Raw genomic sequence first — 21,116 nt, 5'->3', positions numbered from 1 at the left:
TTATACAATTGCTGAAAGCCTTTGAAGGTAAATGGACTTACATCTGACCTCTCAAGCCATTGTTTCCTTCATTTTATTACACTTTTATTATACATGTAAATTCTTTAGAATATTGTTAAGTATTGTTTATATACCTACTTTTTGTCTTATTGACTTGTTTTTTTTACCAAGAAACATTGTACCTACTAAGTTTTTTAGTATGTACCTACTTAGATGAAACAAATAGATAAATAATCTTATTTCAGATAAAAAACGATGTTTTATAAAGTAAAGTAGTTGTGTGAAACATTCAGTCTCTTTCGATATTAAAGAAGAATATTTTGATATCTTTTTATAATTAACAGTTCAAATTAGTTGGTCACGTGACTGTTTTTCTCCTGTCCTATATTTGAAAAAAAAAATACTTAACGTATAACATGGCCAATTGCAGTTCAGCGAAAATCATTTTGTACCTATAAATATACTTTGACTTTCTAAGTACTAATAGTTAATCTGCTCAAAACTTAAGGAAGTTCTTGGTAGGTCTACGGCAACCCTGTGAAGAAATAAAACGAATCCTTTGTGAAGTTCTAACTTTATTATACCTTAAAATTATTATCTATGTTTAATATATATCAGCTTTAGCCGTTATTGATTTTCGCTATCCTGTAACCGTTCCAATTGAATAACACGTATTATAAATTTTCAAGTGCATGCAAATACATCGTGTCAAGGGTGGTTTGGCCTCACATAACGTGGATGGAATAAAAAAGCTATATAATAGATTTTACAATGAACGTATAGAAAATAGCGTTCAATGGGTCATTCACTCAAGGACCTGGGGAGATTAGAAAACAATAGATTTTCCAAAATACATAATTTTGCGTCAGATGGCGGTTTGGATTAGAGGTCCGTAATATAAAAAATTATATACAATAGAAAATACCAAATATCATTTTTTTATAGAGAACTGGACAGAGGTTTAGCCCCAATCCCTCCTGATGGTAAGTCAGATGCGATTGGGGCACACATGTCCAGGAGATGCCTGTTTAACTGCTGCTTAAATGGACCCATATACAAAAAAACTAAAATATCAATGCTTGGTTTTGGCGTATATACAGGTGTGTACTGTCGCAGTATCACTCTTATAGACACAAACCATAGTGTCCAATCAAATAATAAATAACATTGGAACTGTCGTATTATAGGGGAACTTAAAAAACTCTTAAAATGATTTATAGAAATAAAGAAAACAGTGTTCTTCAAAGTTTTGATTATCAAGCGAATTACTTAGATAAGCAAAATTTGCGATATAGTTTACTAAGGGTATAGTACAACAGACCTTTGTTTGACCTTTCATTTCGTACTTGTTTCTAATTTGTTAAAAAAATGAAAATATCAGAAATATACAAAAGTATAAATCCTCATATCAACATCGATCGCGGAACCCTCATAGATTTGCGTCTGTAATTGCGACACACGGCTGAATTTTCGAGATTTTTGGGTCCGCTCGAGTGCTCGAAACGGCCGCGCGAATTAAGAGTAAAAAATAAAATAAAATATTACACTCAACGAGGCGGCCTAGCGTGAATATTACATGGCTTAGTCACGGCTACTTTCACTCGATAAATTAAATATGATCTGCTTTTGAAAATGTATGAACTAGTAGGGTAGTGTGACCTTCATTTTTTTTCTTTTACACTTTTAACACTTTAAAGGATTTCGGTTTTGTAAATTACTTTCTGTTTAAGTTATTTCTGCAATTTCCCATAAAAGATAAGATAAAATATACCAAAATTCATAGAGATATATATTTTCTTGTCTATGTCTAACAATGCAACATTCATGTTTATGCAGCATTGTACAATTAAGTCTTGCAATAAAAAAATAGATTTAAAATAAATATATAGGTTATTTGATAAATAAACTTAACTTACAAATGTTATAATCAAATCAGCGTTTCCATTGTAAGTACTGGTTTAAAATATCTATTTTTTAACTAGATCGTTCAGCTTTATTTATTTGATTTACAACTAGTTATAAAAACAAATTTGTTAGCTACTTAATGATCCCGATAGAAGATCATAATATAAAAACCATTTAAAAACCGGTAGCGGTGAACGTTTCAATGAATCAGCTCACCCTCACTGATAAAATCTAACCAACCGCACGACAAAAGAATTAGTCAAAATAATACAAAAAACTAAAGTTGTACAATAGGTTCCGAAACGCCATGGGTGAAATTGTTACCAAGTGTGGCAACATCTGGCCGAAGGGGAGGAAATGACGCTTAAAACGGTCTATCTTTTCCCCCTTTCAAACATTATCAACTGTATCCCACTGACATAAGACTCAAATTTTTTTAGCAATCTGGGTGACTTATAACGATTCAAATTGATAAACATTGTGTTAACGCCATTACTGTCAAACTGGCAGCCAATCAGAGTGAAGCAATGGCTACCAATGACAGGGACGCTGGTCGCTTCGTGACGTGAATGCCAAATTTGGGCGGGATATAGAACAATTTAGTTTTTTACGCGCTAATTCAGCAGTTATCTGTGAAAGTAAGTTTGTTTTGTTGATTTACGAGTTTCACGATTGTTTGGATGGTCAGTTGGGAGGCAATAAATCCAGTTGTGGAGTTTAAGCTTTTTGTTAGACTAAAAGCTTTGCGATAGAGAAGTTATCTATTAAATAGATACTCATTAACAACTTTGTATACCTACTATCTTTGTTTTAGTGATACTCTTAAAGTGTTCTATCTTTTCTGTCGTTGTAATGTCATTACAAAAAAATAATACTATGAAAATTGAATATGTGATTATATTCTCTGAAGTACAGCGCAGGATGCTTTTGAGCACTCGAAGGTACAAGGAAAGCAGTCTTTCTTCGTTACATCCATCCACGCGAACTTCGGCAGCCATACTAAGGGTTATATTCAGAAACGAAAATTAGCGCAAACTATGATTGCTGTAGATAAGTCAAAATCCAATTAATTAATAGATATAGCTATGCTATTATTGACGTACCAATCATATTAAAAATTATTTTATTTTACTGCTAATTAAAATCTATTTTTATAACAAGAATCATCAATGATAATAGTTTCTGCACTTAGCTGACAAGAAAATTAACATAGCTAAAAATATATGTTAATTAATGGCGATAGTCAACATACCTTGAAGCTAAATTAAGATTGACGTGATCACCCAATACATCCCCTTTCCCACAAGTCAAGCACTTTCTCATCAAATTGCTCATTCACACTTGGAAGCGTCCAGTCAGCGCCACTTGAACGTTTATTGCAAAGAAATCAAAACTCCCCTGAGAAGTCATCTGTCAATAGGAATTTGAATTTGGAACACCTAAGAGTCTATCGTCTATGGACAGCGTGCTGGGCGCACGCTGTGGGACGCCATTCGTGACCACGCGATCGCAGCGTGAGCGTCGGCGCCACGCTGGCTGTCCCGCCCTTTCGCTCATTACAAGACTTTGATATTACACGGTGAAATGATCATTCTAGATTTATGGGAAGTGAGCAGAGTGACGGTCGGCGTAATTTGATGGGAATTCGCGAATTCCACTCAAGCGCATCAGGTGTTAAATGCGTGAGAAGTTGGGACCACTTTGATTTTCAAACAATCAAAGTTATATCGGATCTTTCAAAACACAAATTAATTTGTTTTTATGAACACAATTGACTCTCTATTAAGTACATTTTTAAAACAGCAATCAGGCCGGAGGCTCACCTTATGTTAAGTGATACCGCCGCCTATAGACACCCAATGCCAGAGGGCTCGAGAGTGCGTTGCCGGCCTTTTAAGAGTGGGTACTCTTTTTTTAAGGCCCTTGAGTAAATTTAATTAGAAATATACTTAGCAAAAATATACAGCTGGTTCCAGATAGTGATGGTGCGCGGAAAAAACTATCAGTTGTGGAACGACAGACGTCAAGGTGATACGGGTGGAATTTCGTATTCTGCCTCGATGTCCGATGATGAATCTCAGACTTATTTAAAGTTATGAATGCAATATTTTAATTAAATCTGTAAAATAATCTCTCCTTATATCATAAATGATAGGTACACTAAGATTGATTCTACCTTGAATCTGATGAAAATACCATTATTTTGAAAATTAACAGTTCTAGAGAAGGTACACCTACTACAAGATACAACAAGTTATAGGTAAGGAGGGACCTTACTGTCACATTATACTTTTTAAGGTCCTTAGAGGTAGAATATATAACGCGAAAATATTGAAGAGTCTGGGGCTGCGTGTGCCAAATAATCACACTCGGCGTGGTAAGCGGTCGCAATTTCTGGTGGTGCCGGCGCGTACAAATTTACCTATTTACGCGTGTCTTGCGCATCCTGAATATTGTGTGACTGATATAGTTAGTTGCACACTGGATGAATTCACAAGAATTGCATTATTTATGATAATATTATGCTTCTAGTTTAATTTTAATATTAATAAGGTGTCTATTGTATTAGTGTTAGACAGTAGCGTAACTATACCATCTTGGGCCCATGGCAAATCTCGTTTCGTGGCAATTCTTTTGATGAGGCCCTATTACACGTTGTATATGTCCCACTAATGGCCATAGGCCACCTCTCCTAGGCGAGAGTGAATGGTCTGTAGTCCCCACGCTAGCCCAATGCTTATTGGAGATTCCACATTCATCCATAGAACATAATATCTCTTAGGCAGGAGCCCTCTAGGGTCGGGGGCCCGTGGCATTTTGTCAGCCCTGCCACCCTATTGTTACGCCACTGATTTTAGAATAGAAGTTACTGTGAGAATAGAAGACAAGGAAATAAATTTTGTTTTCACGTTCCAATGATTTTCTTTGAGACCAAGTGTCGATGTAGTAACAAATTGTCAAAGCATAAAAAAAACATTGAATTTAATCAGCCTCAAAACTATGTTTAATTCACATTACCAACATGTTGCCGTCAAATTTCCAATATGGCGTACAAAGCGCGTCTCAAGTGGTGTTTGTTCGCGATCAATAGTTTTATAATTTCTTTTTTTTTACCACAATCGAAGGCTCGAAATTGTGTAGATGAAAGGAAATTAGGGACCCTGCTGGCTGGATGCCACTTGAGAGCTGAATGAACCTAACGGCGACGTTTTTGTCCAGGTACAACTATGCAACGATCATGGCTACTGATTTCATTTTAAACGGTTATAATTCATGCTTAATTGACTTTAATATTCGCTGGTTCGTCTAAATAAGAGTTGAGAATGAATCAAATCCAATAACTGAGTCTAGAATTCTGGTTAAGAATTACAATAACAGACACATAAATGAAAAAACTTTATTTCTGAAATCGAATTGGCTCAAAACAATATCCAAGTAAATAAGTACTTAGTAATTGACTTTATTACTTTTACATTTAAGAACATCTTATAAGAGTACAATTACCTACATATAAATATATATATATTATATGTTAAGTTTATTATTGAAGAGCTCTTGGCAAAGTAACTTTGGACTAGAAAATGAATGCTTCTAAATTTCAATTTCCTGCCATTTCTCGAATCAAAAGCGTAGTACGACCAAGAACTGTCAAATTTACCTATTCATAATGAATAAACATATTTTTATTTCATGTAAGATTTGTTTAAATTTAATTCACTGACAATGTTACCAAATTTCTCTTAAGTACACTTGAGGAATCAAAAATAAAAGAAAATATATAAAGTAAATCATATTTTATTTCTCTGTACTTAATATAACCTGTATAATATAGGTATGCAAAGTATTTTCTATTTTTTAAATTATAATTGTGTCTTTTGAAGTCAGGTCAAGACAGACTTTTTAGATATACTTTTGGAAATTTGTATTATCTATTTAAAATTCCTAAATGTGTCTTTTGAAGTCAAGTCAATACAGACTTTTTAGATATACTTTTGGAAATATATAGTAGATATATATGCAAATATTTTCTATTTAAAAATTCTCATTGTGTCTTTTGAAGTCAAGTCAATACAGACTTTTTAGATATACTTTTGGAAATATATCGTATAGTAAACAATTACGAAAGAAGTTTACCTACATAAAAATAATGGTATTGTTTGAATACAGGAATATTTAAAAAAAAAAAAATATAATCGACAATTACTTAATGGCTGTATATTATACCATAAACATAAATACGATATCCAAGACGTCACTATGTCAGTCAGAAATATATAGAATTTGTTATTCGTAGCAAAATTACAATACTTTTAATTTTCCTGTCAACAATTTATATGAAACGTCAATTTGATATTCGTAATGTATGAAATTTATTTCCATCAAAGAATCATTAGATATCTAAATATAAAATAAACAGTCGTATGTGCCTCAAGTCATTGTAAATAACGACAAATACTCTATTTAAAGGAAAATCTACGACACGTAGGAATAACATTTGGTTTAAGATTAGGAGTATAACTCAGCGAATTTTTTTTTCAATAACAATTTCAATCAGTTTTTTTTTAAGTTTTTTTTTCTTCTCTCTTTGTAATTCTTTTCAAAATCAATATTAGAGCATTTCAAGCGTATTAAATTCTCGCTTTATTAATTTTAAAATTTCCGTCCATATTTTCTAGTCTTTTTGTCGTGTTTGAGGAAACTGTCTATTTTACGTTCAAGAAAGTAACTAGATCTTAAAATTAATTTATTCTACAAAACCTCAACGCCAACTAGAATTTCCTTGATACCGATTAGGTCCGTGAGGTCTCCAACCTCCCTGATTCTGGTTTCCACCTCTTTGATTCTGGTTTGTCGAGGAATACCCCTGGTTACTGTTATTAAACCTCGGGTTTTGGTGACTTGAGTAGCCTTGGTTATTGCCGTACCGATTTTGACTATTGGACCTGTCTTGGTGACCAAATCTTTCTTGATTTCCGGACCTCTCTTGATTACCGGACCTATCTTGATTGCCGAACCTCCCTTGATTGCCGGACCTTTCTTGATTACCGAATCTCTCTTGATTGCCGAACCTATCTTGGTTGCCGGACCTGTCTTGGTTACCTCTATTAGACTGGTAACCAGATCGGCCGTATCCTTGGTTGTTAAACTCCTGGTGTGGTACATAACCGCCGCGCCGTGGTCCAAACGATTGCGAGCGATCTGAAACAATAATAATTTTTTTTATCACGAATCAAGTCCCAGCAAGATTCACTTCTGCGATACACGATTTTCAAGACCACTTATCTAAAAATTAAATGGTGTACGTAAAGGGCCTTCAATAGGGCCATATTTATTCCTCACTTACGACAAAACCAAAAACAATTTTAATTTCTCATAAATCCTGCCCATTCCTAATCAGTCTGAGCTGAACTAAGCTAACTACATCCTTAAAAAACTACAGCCGCGAGTGTTTAGAGGCATATAAAGCCGATTCGTTCTATTTAGCCAAAAGATTTCCCATTGAGCCTTCGTCGCACAATACTGACTACTCGACGGCTTAAAACCGCTTGCAAATCGCGAGCCGCGTGTGAAAGCCCGGAGAGTGTTTAATCGCTCGCTTTGTGCTGCCTCGTGCGAGGATATAACGCTGGAAGATCTTACTTTTTGTCTTCTTTTGTATACCAGCAATTTGGAATTGTTACACGTTAATCACATTCCAACAGCCACACTTCGTCATCAAAATCGGTTCAGTTCTAGTTCTATATGAATGATTCTGGAGAAGCCAGGTATACTTCAATTATGGTTTTTAAAGTGATGTTAATTTCTATTTAGTTTTTTATACGGTACGGTGATGAGGTCTATATTTGACGAACCACATTTTAGTTATATGATAATACTTATTTTGCTTGAACTGATTGATTGATTTTTTTTATTGAATTTTATTGCTGATTTTATTGAAGATTAGTTAGTAGTGTTCATAAAATAATTAAATTTTGAAATTAATGATTTTATGAACACTAAACGTAAAATATTCTAATTTATTTGAATAAGATTTCAGATGTAATTTTAGCGTAAAAAAATACGTTCATATAAATAAAATAATTCAGTTTACTTAATCATCTATTATTTTACGACTGCTTTTGAGTTCATTACTCATTATACCTACTTAATGTAAGATTAGCGCCAACTGATTTCCGTATTTCGAAATACCTTATTGGGAGTCATAAAAGCTACTTCGAAATGTCAAATTTTATAGAGAAAAAATAGTTTTTATCTCTCTCATTTTGAAACAAAATTGAGGTTAAAAAACCTGAATGTGTTGTGAATGTAAATAATTTTACATTAAAATTTCGGCTCAAATACATTGCGTAATTATTAGAAGGAAATAATAAACGTAACATCTAGTATTGATGTAGCAAGGACGCCTAAGGGTAAGGTAAAAGGATTCGACGAACAATCGTCTCGATACACGAGTGTCGAGTGATTAATACTCCCTCAAAGATTTTTATTCTACCCCTGACTTCGACTGTGTATAAAAAAGATTTACATATTGTCTTACATAGGTATTAAAACGATTTTTTTACATTTGACAATTCATTGCTATTTGTATACGTTCAGTGTTTTCGTGTACGAGTGCGTGCTCCGATAGAAGAGAAAAATCAATATGGCCGACATGACTCACTACAACCTGACGTATGTCCACTTCCTATATTCCACTTTTCCCTAGTAATTGCTTTTTATATTGATCATGGAAACAGTTAACAGAGGTATTGCAGATATAGGTACCAAAAGTCACAAATCAAAAATCATTTATTCATATAGGTAACACAATGTACACTTATGAACGTCAAAAAGGAAATACATATATATATTAAATGCTTCTAATTTTACATTTACTGCCAGTTTTCAAATCAAGGGCATAGAACGGAAGAGAAGAACTGGCAATAAACTCTCCGCCGTTCTTTAAAATAGCCAAGTTTTTTGTTTTACACAACGTTTATGGAGCTGCAACCATTACATCATGTTCCACATGATATCTAAGTAATAAATAATAATAAATTAAAAACAAAGATTTGTCCTCTATCAGCAGGAGGCATGGTTGAATAGGAGCACGCACTTACATTCTCGTGAGTAACTACAGCCTGACGGATGTCCAGTTTCTACAATCCACTTTCTCCTAGTAATGGCTACTGCAACTGAGTCCTAGAAATGTCTATAAAAGGCCTATCATATACGCTTTTTATAATGTTCAAGGAATCAGTTACCAGAGGTATTGCAGATATAGGTACCGACCTCACTTTCATTGTGTCATTTTTATTACTTTAGTGTATTAATATTTTCTGTCCGAGATGAAAGTCTGGTGGTTACCACAAGACTTCTATCGTTCTACTATATGCACCAACCTCCCACAAAGATTGTCAATGCCGCATGCCGCATTTCTCAAAGAATTATTTAGTGAGAAATATTATATATATTTTTCACTTAGTGAGAAATTTTAGAGGTTAGCAATGTACATCGTTTTGAAACTATTTAAAAATAAGCTATATAAAATAAAAAATGTTAGTTGCTAAGAATATGTAAAAATTTTTTTACAAAAGTGCAGGTAGGCCGCATCGATGTTACAACACACAGGGTGTGACTAATTAATAGTAATAATTTCTTAGACGCTCGTTCTCAGATATAAATAAACGGTGGAAGTAAATTTTTTTGTTTTGTAATTTCATATTTATGCTATTAATTTTTATTGAACTTTTACGATTTTTATAGACATATGTGTGTGGATTTTTTTTTTTAATTTGTAAATACATATAATTAATTTCTTTTAAACTGGAAGGCAATTTATTAAATATTTGTGCGCCTTGATACATTATTTCTATATTTTTTTTATTTACATTTCATATTCAAACACTTCTTCTCGCAAGACACACAATCGTTCATTAAAACCCAGGGTACACACCTAGAGCGGCTTCATAATTACGGGCTGAGTGCGTAACGAGTTGTCGCCATTAGCTGACATTGTTCTCTTGTAAAATGTATTTCATTTGACACCATCCGAACCGTGCACGTAACATTATATTGCCGTACACAATATCGAAATTTACTTTAGTTGATTTATTTGTTAATTAAATTACATAAAGAGTTCAGGCAGCTATCATTCGAATTCTTACCGAATAAAAGAGAATAAACACTGCTTATCCAGAGCTCGTTATATTCGGCAGCTGATCAATTTTAAAAATGGCGTTGTTAAAAGCGCATTGTTAAGCAAAAAATTACAAGTGAAAACTAAAATTGGAAGTGTAATTTTGTTTGTGCAGTTTATTTTTACCGTAATTGTATTTTAGAATCGATAGATTTATCATATACTTTATAAAATGCATTATATATAATGTGGTGTAATTTAGTAAGAATTTAAACAATTATTGCGAACACTTAAATATTGTGAGGCCTACAATTGAATCTATCACGTTATTATTTTTTGTAGTAGCCATCAGAGAGATTGCTTTAATACGCTAAATGCAGGGTTCGATTCCCAATAAAACAATGATTACCAAAATACAGAAAATAATAAAACTGACACAGAAAGCTGTCTATTATTATGATACGTATTTTCATCAATTGCCTTAGCTTCGAAAAGATAGCAATAAAATGGTTAAAGAACAATTTTTAATTGACGCTTACGTAGGTATAATGAATTGGTGAAATACAGCCGTCTAATGACCACGGATCCTTAATTATTCGCTGCCAAAATCATCTAACTTCCAAAAAAAGCACTTGCCAAACGTTATGGCACTATCGGGCATAGCAAAATAATAGTGAAGCTTAATTGTGCCAAATGGTTTATAAACACATTTGGCACGTTTCTACAATTAGTTTTTTATTTCATCTACAAATACCAATATATCACCAAAAGTGGAGCAAGAAAGTATTAAACTGGTGCCCAAGGTAAAATAACCGCAAAAGAGGAAGACAATTTAGAAGGTAGATAGACCAGTGGCACAGCGCAGACAGGGATGGCGGGATTTGGAGGAGGCCTTTGCCAAAAAAGGGCACACAGATCTCTAGAACGAGATGATAGAAATATAAATGTATTTAAATGACCTTAACATTTAAATACATTTGAAATAAACGGCTATTACTAATATTATAACATATATCATAGCTATATTTAAGCTAAAATTGCCACGGGAAACACTATACGACTGGTATAAACTGGTATATACTGGTATTAAGTATCTGACGTATTCCTGACTTAACTAAAAAATTTAAAGAATTCTGATCTAAACTCAATTATTCTACAACTTTTCATATCATAATCTAGTATTATTTTAGAATGCGTACTGAGATAGCTATGTTTCTGTAAGCTTGCCAAGAAATAAACAAAGTCGAGCCATAGTTAAAGCTACAAGCCCATTAGCACTATGCCCCATTCCCCACTCCTAGCAAGAGGTCGTATAATTTTGGCACGAACGCATTGCTCTTATTTGCGAGGCTTTCATTCCGTGAATGTGTCGTGTCGGCCTCCATTAGCCGGCTATTATGAGCGCAGACATTTTTTTATTGCGATAGGAGCGAAAATGACTGAAAAATTTGCACTTTACCACGCATAAAGGTTTTTGCTTTTTATATATATAATTTAGGTGTTCCAAACTGTGTGTGAATTTGAATACATTCAAATTTATATTATATACACACATTTTAATACAATTCTGTTGACATTTATAATACATATAAGGTTATTTAGACCATAAGTTTTGACAACTTAGTATTATTATTACGACATAATGATAATTATGACATTTGCATGCCTATTTTTTATTGTTTATCAATCTGAATGTACCACTTTCTTTGCAAATAAACGTTTTATTATTATTACTTAGAACACGTTAACTCAATAGGATTATCCATATCAATCTTAATATACTTATTTTGGGTATTTAAAACTTATTTGAATCATCAAATCCGCGTTTGATTATACTCCTAGATCGCGCTACTTCTTCCACGAAGCCAACCAATTTTCTTCAAGATATCTTGTCAAAAGCGCGTAGTTGTCATGAAACATGAAACTGTACAAGGTCGAAGTACACAAAGCAATCAGTGGCTATCAAGGATTCGGCGCCCTCTCGGCCTCTCGGCGGATTTCTTAGCGAAAAATAAAACCTCAAACGAGACACGGCACTCGACGGCCGAGGGAGGGAGGTTTTGCTATAATTAGAGACGCGCGTGCTCAAGGGCCGAGACGCCAGCGGGATGCGGCGTTACTACGCCTTGTTATAACGTTCATAAGTCACCTGCTCGCCGATTGATGAAACATAGTAGTCCAGTCAAATTATGGCTAAAAACGGGTTAAATAAACATGAGCGAACACAGTTTTTGGATTTTGAGGATCGATAGGGGGGTGTATTCTGAGCATAAATTCCAATTTGAGGGGTTGTACTGAGGTCAGCTCAAGGTCATTTCGATGGAAACGCGTTTAATTCGATATCTCGAGAATGGTTAGTGTTAGGCCTACAACGCACTAGCGGCTGGCCGCAATGCGGTGTGCCGCTGCGGCGGGCCGCAGTATATACGGTCCGCCGTAGCGGCCTGCCGTATTCCGGCTAACCGTCCCTATTGCGGTCGTATTGCGGTCTGCCGCAATCGTCACTCGAAAGTGACGAAATATAAATAGTCACTTTCAGTGCTTCTTGAAATATTGCGCATGATGGACGTTGAAGAAGTTGCGGCAGTTATTTATTTATATCATCGTAGAAAATATCGTCAAAAAAATAAACATACATTTTGGATACATCCCCTATTGGAGACACGACATGACGGCAAAGAGTTTAATATTTTTATTTCAAACCTAAAGAAATTTGAAGATAAGTTCTTTGGATACACTAGGATGTCAGTAAAATCGTATGAAGAATTATTATCAAAACTATATTTAAATATTCGTGGCCAGGATACACGATTTCGGATGTCTATATCCCCAGAAGAAAAGCTTATTCTAACCATCAGGTAAGAAAACAGTTTATTAAGTTGAATCACATTTATTTAATTAAGGAACATTTAATAACATTAACAAAAAAACTACGTTGAATTAAACAATTCAGACATTAACGAAGAGTCGTCTTGGTTAGCCGAATCCTGAGTTGCCTCTCCAGTTGTATCCATTGTGTATGTGGATGTACCTGGTAGATTTTGACGGTTTTGGTAACCGGTAGTTGTGGATTCTCTATTATTGAGTCTACTCTGATATCCTCGGCCAGTGTAGTCACTATCAAGCGTTTGATATTCCCTTCCAGCATATTCACTTTCATACATATGGTTTCGATACCCTCGATCAAATTGCGTAGTGGGATAACTATAATGAAATGATGGTTGTTGAGCATTTCTTATAGCTCTTATGATTTCACATCTCGCTTCTAATTTATTCGAATCTGGAATTTTTTTGAACTCATTTAAAAGGGATAACAAAAACAACTTGTCATCGTCATTTTCCATTTCTTTTTTATACTCCAAGTTTTTGTTCAATACTGATACCAGTTGTTGTCCAATAACGTCTTCATTATTGCTTTTCTTCCTTCTTTTCTGATTAGCTATATTCTGTGATGTTTCATATGGGCCATCATGATTTTGGGAAAGATCGCTGACAATGTCAGACTCTGTCTCATTTACCATAGTAGAGTCTTTAAGGAATAATAAAATATTATAACTTATTATATGGGCTTTTTTGTTTGGCACCTGAACCGCTTTTCATGTTTTTTAAATTTTTACAAGCTTTAACAAAATGATCTTTAATATTCCGCCATTTTTTCATAAGTACTTTACCTGTAACAATAACCATTTAAATTAATAATAAATAATTATGTTTTTAGATATTTGGCGACCGGATGCACATTCGCTGAACTACATTACACATTTCGAATTGGTGCGAGTACAATAGCTGAATTTGTTCGTGAAGTATGTACGGCAATATGGTTGCTGTTGAAAGAATCTTGTTTATCGAAGCCGTCTCAACAAGGATGGCTAGATATTGCAAAGGGTTTCTCAACAAGAGCTAATTTTCCGAATTGCATTGGGGCTATAGATGGGAAACACATACGGGTAATAAAACCGTGTCATAGTGGATCCATGTACTACAATTATAAGCAATTTTTTTCCATTATACTGATGGCTATAAGCGACAGCAATTACAAATTCATAACAATAGATGTCGGCGCTTGTGGCAAATTTGGAGACTCAGCAGTTTATCAACACTCTAACTTTTACAAAAAAATAATAGCAGGAGAACTTGAGATACCAGAACCAACACCCATATCACAAGTAAATACTATTCCAATACCATATGTTTTAGTAGGCGATGAAGCCTTTCCCTTATCCACGAACTTAATGCGACCTTATACAAAACCAAGAAATGCTAATTTAAATACTACTAAGAGAATATTTAATTATCGGCAATGTAGAGCACGGCGATATATCGAATGCTCGTTTGGAATACTGAGCAATAAGTGGCGTATATTCCATAGACCTTTAAATGTGGATATTAGCTTGGCTACTGATATCATCAAAGCATGTTGCATTTTGCATAACTACGTTCGAGATAGAGACGGTTATAACTATGAAGATACTTTAACATGTTACATGCCGCCTGATGTGCCAGAAACTCAAAGAACATATAATCGAATAGGTAATAATACCGCTGAAAGAATTCGTGACTCTTTCGCTCAGTATTTTGAACACGAAGGAAAACTGGAATGGCAAAATAAATATATATAAGTAAATATAATGTACATTGATCCGCAAAATCGCAGGAAATTAGGAATAAAAAGTATGATGATTGTAACCTTGTAACAATGATAAATAAATAACGTAACTTACCAAGTTCTTTCTTTTCTTCTGGTGTATCATCTTACTTTGCATATATATTAATCACTTCCTCCCAACATTTTAACCTTTTATTTCTGTCTGGATGATCAGCGCATTTGCTATCCCATATTGCGGGGCGGTCTTTGATTTCTAAAATGAACTTTTCTGTATCAAAATCCATGACGCGCACTCTGCGTAGTGTAAAAGTCAAAAAAAGTCAAATCATTTATTTCAATTAGACCACCTAAAATGGCACTTTTGAACGTCAAACAAAATACAAAAAACATAAACATATATTTTTTTTTTTTACTCTTTTAAAATAGCTTTACAATATTTTGTTTACATTTGTCAAATAATTATATGTATGTGATGACGTAGGTAGGACGGCTAACCGCGCCGAGTGCGTGGAGGGCTCGCGGCGCGCCGCATCATTCAACCGGTGCGGCTCGCCGCAGCTCCAAATCAACCGGAGCGGTTGACGGTTGACCGCAAGTCAGTGCGTTGTTATCGTGCGGTTTCATATAATAATCGATGTGCGGCCCGCCGCAGCGGCACACCGCATTGCGGCCAGCCGCTAGTGCGTTGTAGGTCTTAGGCGAAAAATTGTTGAGACCTTTTCTTTTCGTAACTAAATTTACTAACTTTTTTATTTGAAACTTTTTTTTATAACATTAATATTTTTCAAGTTATTACTCCCGCAAGGCAGAAATTTTACTTTTTTTTCAATTTTTCCTTGTTTTCTCCCCAACCATTCAATTTTATTAAATTTTACCGATCATCGAAGTGTAGATCTTTTAATTATGAACAATTTTGTTCTTAAACTTTTTTCCGTAATGCCAATACCTTCGGAGTTATAGATTACTTTACCGAGCGAAATCCGCGCCACTGTCGCAATATAAAAAGGTCAATCGATTAAACTATTTAAAAATTAGGTATTTAATTTAGGTAAATTTGGGTAAGAAGTAAATTAACAATTAAAACTGTTTCACACATTTATTGATAGAAAAATAGGTTATAAAATTCGGAATATTAAGCACCCGAGGTCGATGGAAGTGATTCGTGAATATTCGTGGTCCTGACGGTATCGGGGCATACGTCATCCCATTTGCGTCAAGATCATCATCGTCGATAACGTTCGCGACATTCGAACAATAGTTCTCTTGGAAATTGGTGCAAATCACTGAGCAAAAGAGGCCGGCCTTTCTGCATCCGCACGCTTTGCCGCATTTGGTTTTGCATTTGCACGCAATCGATCTCAGTAAATTATTAATCATAATATATGATTAATAATGATAATTAATCAGTAATTATTAGCCGATAGCGATGTCATTGAAACCAGCTCCGGATAATTTAGGACGTATGCCCCGATACCGTCAGGACCACGAATATTCACGAATCACTTCCATCGACCTCGGGTGCTTAATATTCCGAATTTTATAACCTATTTTTCTATCAATAAATGTGTGAAACAGTTTTAATTGTTAATTTACTTCTTACCCAAATTTACCTAAATTAAATACCTAATTTTTAAATAGTTTAATCGATTGACCTTTTTATATTGCGACAGTGGCGCGGATTTCGCTCGGTAAAGTAATCTATAACTCCGAAGGTATTGGCATTACGGAAAAAAGTTTAAGAACAAAATTGTTCATAATTAAAAGATCTACACTTCGATGATCGGTAAAATTTAATAAAATTGAATGGTTGGGGAGAAAACAAGGAAAAATTGAAAAAAAAGTAAAATTTCTGCCTTGCGGGAGTAATAACTTGAAAAATATTAATGTTATAAAAAAAAGTTTCAAATAAAAAAGTTAGTAAATTTAGTTACGAAAAGAAAAGGTCTCAACAATTTTTCGCCTAACACTAACCATTCTCGAGATATCGAATTAAACGCGTTTCCATCGAAATGACCTTGAGCTGACCTCAGTACAACCCCTCAAATTGGAATTTATGCTCAGAATACACCCCCCTATCGATCCTCAAAATCCCCAAACTGTGTTCGCTCATGTTTATTTATTTCGTAATTTGACTGGAGTATAGCTTTAAACTTCAAATCCATATACAGTGTAGACTCTTTATAACGTTCGTTATATTGAAAAGCTCTCTATAACGTAAAATGAGTTAAATTTGTTTGATTAAACACAAAACCCAAACATTACTTCACTCTCTATAACGCATCAGCCATTCTTTATTACGAAGAAATATTTTCATATTTAGCCATCAACAGCATACTTAAGTGTAATTGTTTTCATAATCAGATTACAAAACTAATCTAAGGAGGGGCTGAAATTTCTAAAAAAGACACGTGAGGTCATCTCGCCTTTGTTATTGTTAATTGCATTAACACATTCTTGGATTACATTGGCTGTAGGAAATTTTGGTCTCAGTTACTAAACGCACCATAGTCACCTATCTATAATATATATATATATATATATATATATTATTGTTATTGGTTAAATTTGGTGTTCTTTCGACGTCGACGTCGTGTCGTGTCGACGGCGTGTCTCAGGCACAGGAGGCTGATCACCTACTTGCCTATTAGATTGACAAATGATCATGAAACAGATATAGAAATCTTATGTCCAGACCTAAAATGGTTTTAGCGCCACTGATTTATTTATTTAATTTTTAATTATTTCTATGCCATTTTAACTTTGGAGAAAACCGTAAACTTACAATGATTGTTTACGGTTTAATTCGTCCAAATTGTTTTTAAAACTAAAAGTCAAGAGTTAAACCATAGAACCACAAGCTCCCTAGCTAAAAACGTGTAGGTATTATAAGACATACAAAGGAATACATAGCCTCTAGTTTATATAACATAACCATGATGAAACCACGTGCGGAAACTAGCAATAGACACCCACTCAAAGCCAGAGGGCACGTCTGACATTTGAAACTAAAATTCACGTTTCTAACTAGAAAAATTACATTTTAAGCCGGGTTCTTCCTTTTTATATATATGTGTCCTTGTAAAGTGAACGCTCATGTCATACCTATACGTATGTCTATATATCGGAGTCCTTTTGAAGAGTAAGCGGGATTAAAATAAGTTTATAATTTATATATATAACGCCAGTTCCGGTTTCCTTAAATTATGCATAAAGAAATGGACATCAACGTAGCATACACACATAATCCTTTAGATATTTGAATTAATTTATAATCTCACATTAAACAGTACCTACTTCTGGTTAAAATGATTTTTAAAAAATCACATCTTTTTCGGTTTTGAGCGAGTAATAAATGAAATTATTGACTGTTTACCAACAAAATGCAATAATTTTCATTTAAAGGCAACTATTAATTTATATGATGGCCTAGTGTCTTCAGCGTGCGACTCTCATCCCTGACGTCATAGGTTCGATCCCCGGCTTTGAACTTTCTATGTGCGCACTTAAGCACGAACGGTGAAGGAAAAAGTCGTGAGGAAACCGGCTTGCCTTAGACCCGATCAGTCGACGACGTGTCTCAGGCACATTAGGCTGATCACCTACTTGCCTATTAGATTGACAAATGATGACATGAAACAGATACATAAAACTGAGGCCCAGACCTAAAAAGGTTATAGCGCCATTGATTTATGTATTTAATTTTTATTGATTTCTATGCCATTTTAACTGTAGAGGAAACCGTAAACAATCAATGTAAATTCGTCCAAATTGTTTTTAAAACTAAAAGTCAAGAGTCAAACCATCATTTTTAACAGCTATGACTTATATGTCAAATTCCAAATTCAAATAAGCGTATTCAATTAAGGCCCCGTAGTTTGGGGTATTAATTAGGGCACGTGCCGCCCCCGTGGGGGTATGGGACTATGCGGCTTTCGACCGTAAGTACAGGGCATAGAGCCTCCGTCAGGGCTAAAAGGAGATTAATTGGGAGTCAACTCGAGAGGTTCGTACATGCTGGTACATTTATTATTGTCTGCGAACTGTTGACGGGAAATGTAAACGCCTTGTTTATAATCTATGCCTGTGATATAGTATATATGTACATACCTAGGATATTAGGAATCTTTACGTCTGGTTCTATATAGACTTACGATATGAATCTAAAATATTTGTAAAATGTATTCATTATTAGGTATTATTTTTTAAATAACTAACGTCAGAAGTTTTATTTACGCTCGTAATTTTTTTATAAAATAATTCTTATTTTTTATGAGGCTAAGTTTTGATGCAAGTAGAGTTTTATAACCATTCAATTATTTGTATAGCGGCCCTTGTGGTTTTCTTATGAAATAAATTAACCTTCTTCTATAAAAGAGATTAGTAGAGGTAAGCAAAAATACAGTAACGCTAAAAAAATATAATTCTTGGCCAATACTTAAAACATCTTCCGGTTAAAGCCATCTTGATCAGATTAGAAAAAAGTAAATAAAATACGCATTAACACACCTATAGCCACCTGGATAAAGGTAAAAAAATCGATAAAAAAAATCTCGACACTGTAGCGTAATCCCCTTCAAACGAATAATAGGAAGCACTTGAGCCGATCGACCCGTTATTTAAAAAGTCCCATTGTGCTGGCAACCCTCGATAATTATTATTTTCGTAGTTGGCGACACTGCAACGCACAATGGAGCCCCGCGCGTTTCCTGTTTACCTTTGCGCGCTATTTCACGTCAATGTCAGGCCAATTTAAATTTACTTTGCAGCTTTCAAATGCCATTTAATAATCGCTCGGACATTAGTGCGTTTGTCAATGATGCGTCAACTTGTGCAAAATCCTTTTATTGTCAAATGCCTTTATGTATGCCGACCCATTACGTTATACCTATAATTACTGGAGACACCCAATGAAGGTCCGACAAATGACGATAGAAAAGGTTTTTTAATGTTATAGAAATAACATTAATACAATTAAAGAGCCTGCGGTTCAGGAAACTTTATAAGCAAATGACTGACGTTTATTTAGTACATTTTTTATTGTTTTTAATATCTCGAATTTTATGTGTTTATTGTGTGTTTATGTGTGGGGATTATGTTAGTAATAAATGTCTATGTTTAAATCGGTGCCAAATTGTTTTTTCATAAATATTGTACCTCTCATGAGTAAAACAAATTATCATTAACCTCTATGCCACCGTTTAGTTAAGATAAGGAGATCGATATATATTACGCAGCACTATTATCGAAAAACAATACAAGAAAATAGTAACATTGAACTATATAATTTTTCAAAACAGCGTCTTACAAGTGTAATTCATTATAACCTTTAGACAACAAACCTTTAGATAATAAGTGGCAACACTGCCGATATAAACAATTCCATCTTTGCTCACCACTCATACAATATGGCTGTATAAAATTGCCTCTTAAACATCGTTAAATTATTAAGAACGCACCAGTTTCCTATGTCTTTTGTTAGTCTAACTGGTGTGCTCAATTCAACAATAGAGAACGCCAATTAAAGCCGAAGCATTGTCTATGATCGGATCTTTGTTCGCGCCACTCGAAACTGCCTGCCATTTTAATTAGGGGCCATTGTTTTAAACGCCATAGACACGCTTGTCTTTGGATTTCTATGTTGCAATTGTTTTTTGCTTATGTTAAAGTTGGCACGTACTGGCTGGTACGACTTATTAATTATCTATGTTATGACGATTGCTTAAAAGTATCTTTAATGTTCTGTGCAATTAACCAAAATGTATTTTGACATATGTAACATGTCTGATGAATAATGTTATGAGAATTTTGGTGTCGTTTATAAAGTAACTAAAGATGACAAGATATTCTATAGTATAGTAACAGGACATTTAAGATACAGGTGACCAACGCGATTTTCTCTCAGTAGAACAAACCAAAGAATCTCAGCCGAGTTGACCAAACTCTTTCTCTCTTTGATGTTACTGTGTACCTACTAGAATCAAACTAGTACCACAGACAAGGCTCATGTGTAATTTGGTGCAAATAAGATCGTTGAATCAGCCATATAGGCATGCAAATGTCATATAAATTATCATAATGTCATAATAATAAGAACAGTTGAGTTGGATCCATCAGTACAGGCAAGATTCTTTTCGGATACGGTCATAAGTTCTAGGATATATAAACTTGGTACTGTCAAAATACCGAGCTCGTGAACTTCTACAGCTTACAAGAGATATACCCATAATAACCCTAATATATTTTTTCTGAGTAATAAAAACTTTATTCACATCATCCGTAACAGGAAAATACGACAATAATTTTGTGCTTATTTACAAATCTTTGATTGTCGAATGCGAAAACACAAGGTTAGATTTAAAAATATTTGTATAGCAATCAAAATTCGGTCTGTTTATGAAAAAGTAATCCCGTGCACACGGCGAAGGGAGGACATAATTGGGACACGCGACTCGCACGATTTATTTGCGATTAATGCATTACTAATAT

General features: G+C 34.3%; 1 protein-coding gene across 1 annotated transcript in view; it reads right to left on the bottom strand.

The window, feature by feature from the left end:
- Positions 1-5,288: 5,288 nt before the first annotated feature.
- LOC125054414 (5'-3' exoribonuclease 2 homolog) overlaps positions 5,289-21,116 on the bottom strand; it is a 29,607-nt gene continuing 13,779 nt past the window's right edge. The window contains exon 17 of the mRNA XM_047656295.1: positions 5,289-7,104. Coding sequence (XP_047512251.1) covers positions 6,665-7,104 — 440 coding nt within the window. The 3' untranslated portion in view covers positions 5,289-6,664. The remainder of the gene's footprint in view (positions 7,105-21,116) is intronic.

This window comes from Pieris napi, chromosome 12 (assembly GCF_905475465.1).
Source record: "Pieris napi chromosome 12, ilPieNapi1.2, whole genome shotgun sequence".
NCBI classification, from domain to species: Eukaryota; Metazoa; Arthropoda; class Insecta; order Lepidoptera; family Pieridae; genus Pieris; species Pieris napi.
Note: the sequence above shows the minus strand (reverse complement) of the source record. Positions and strands in the feature narration are given on the sequence as shown.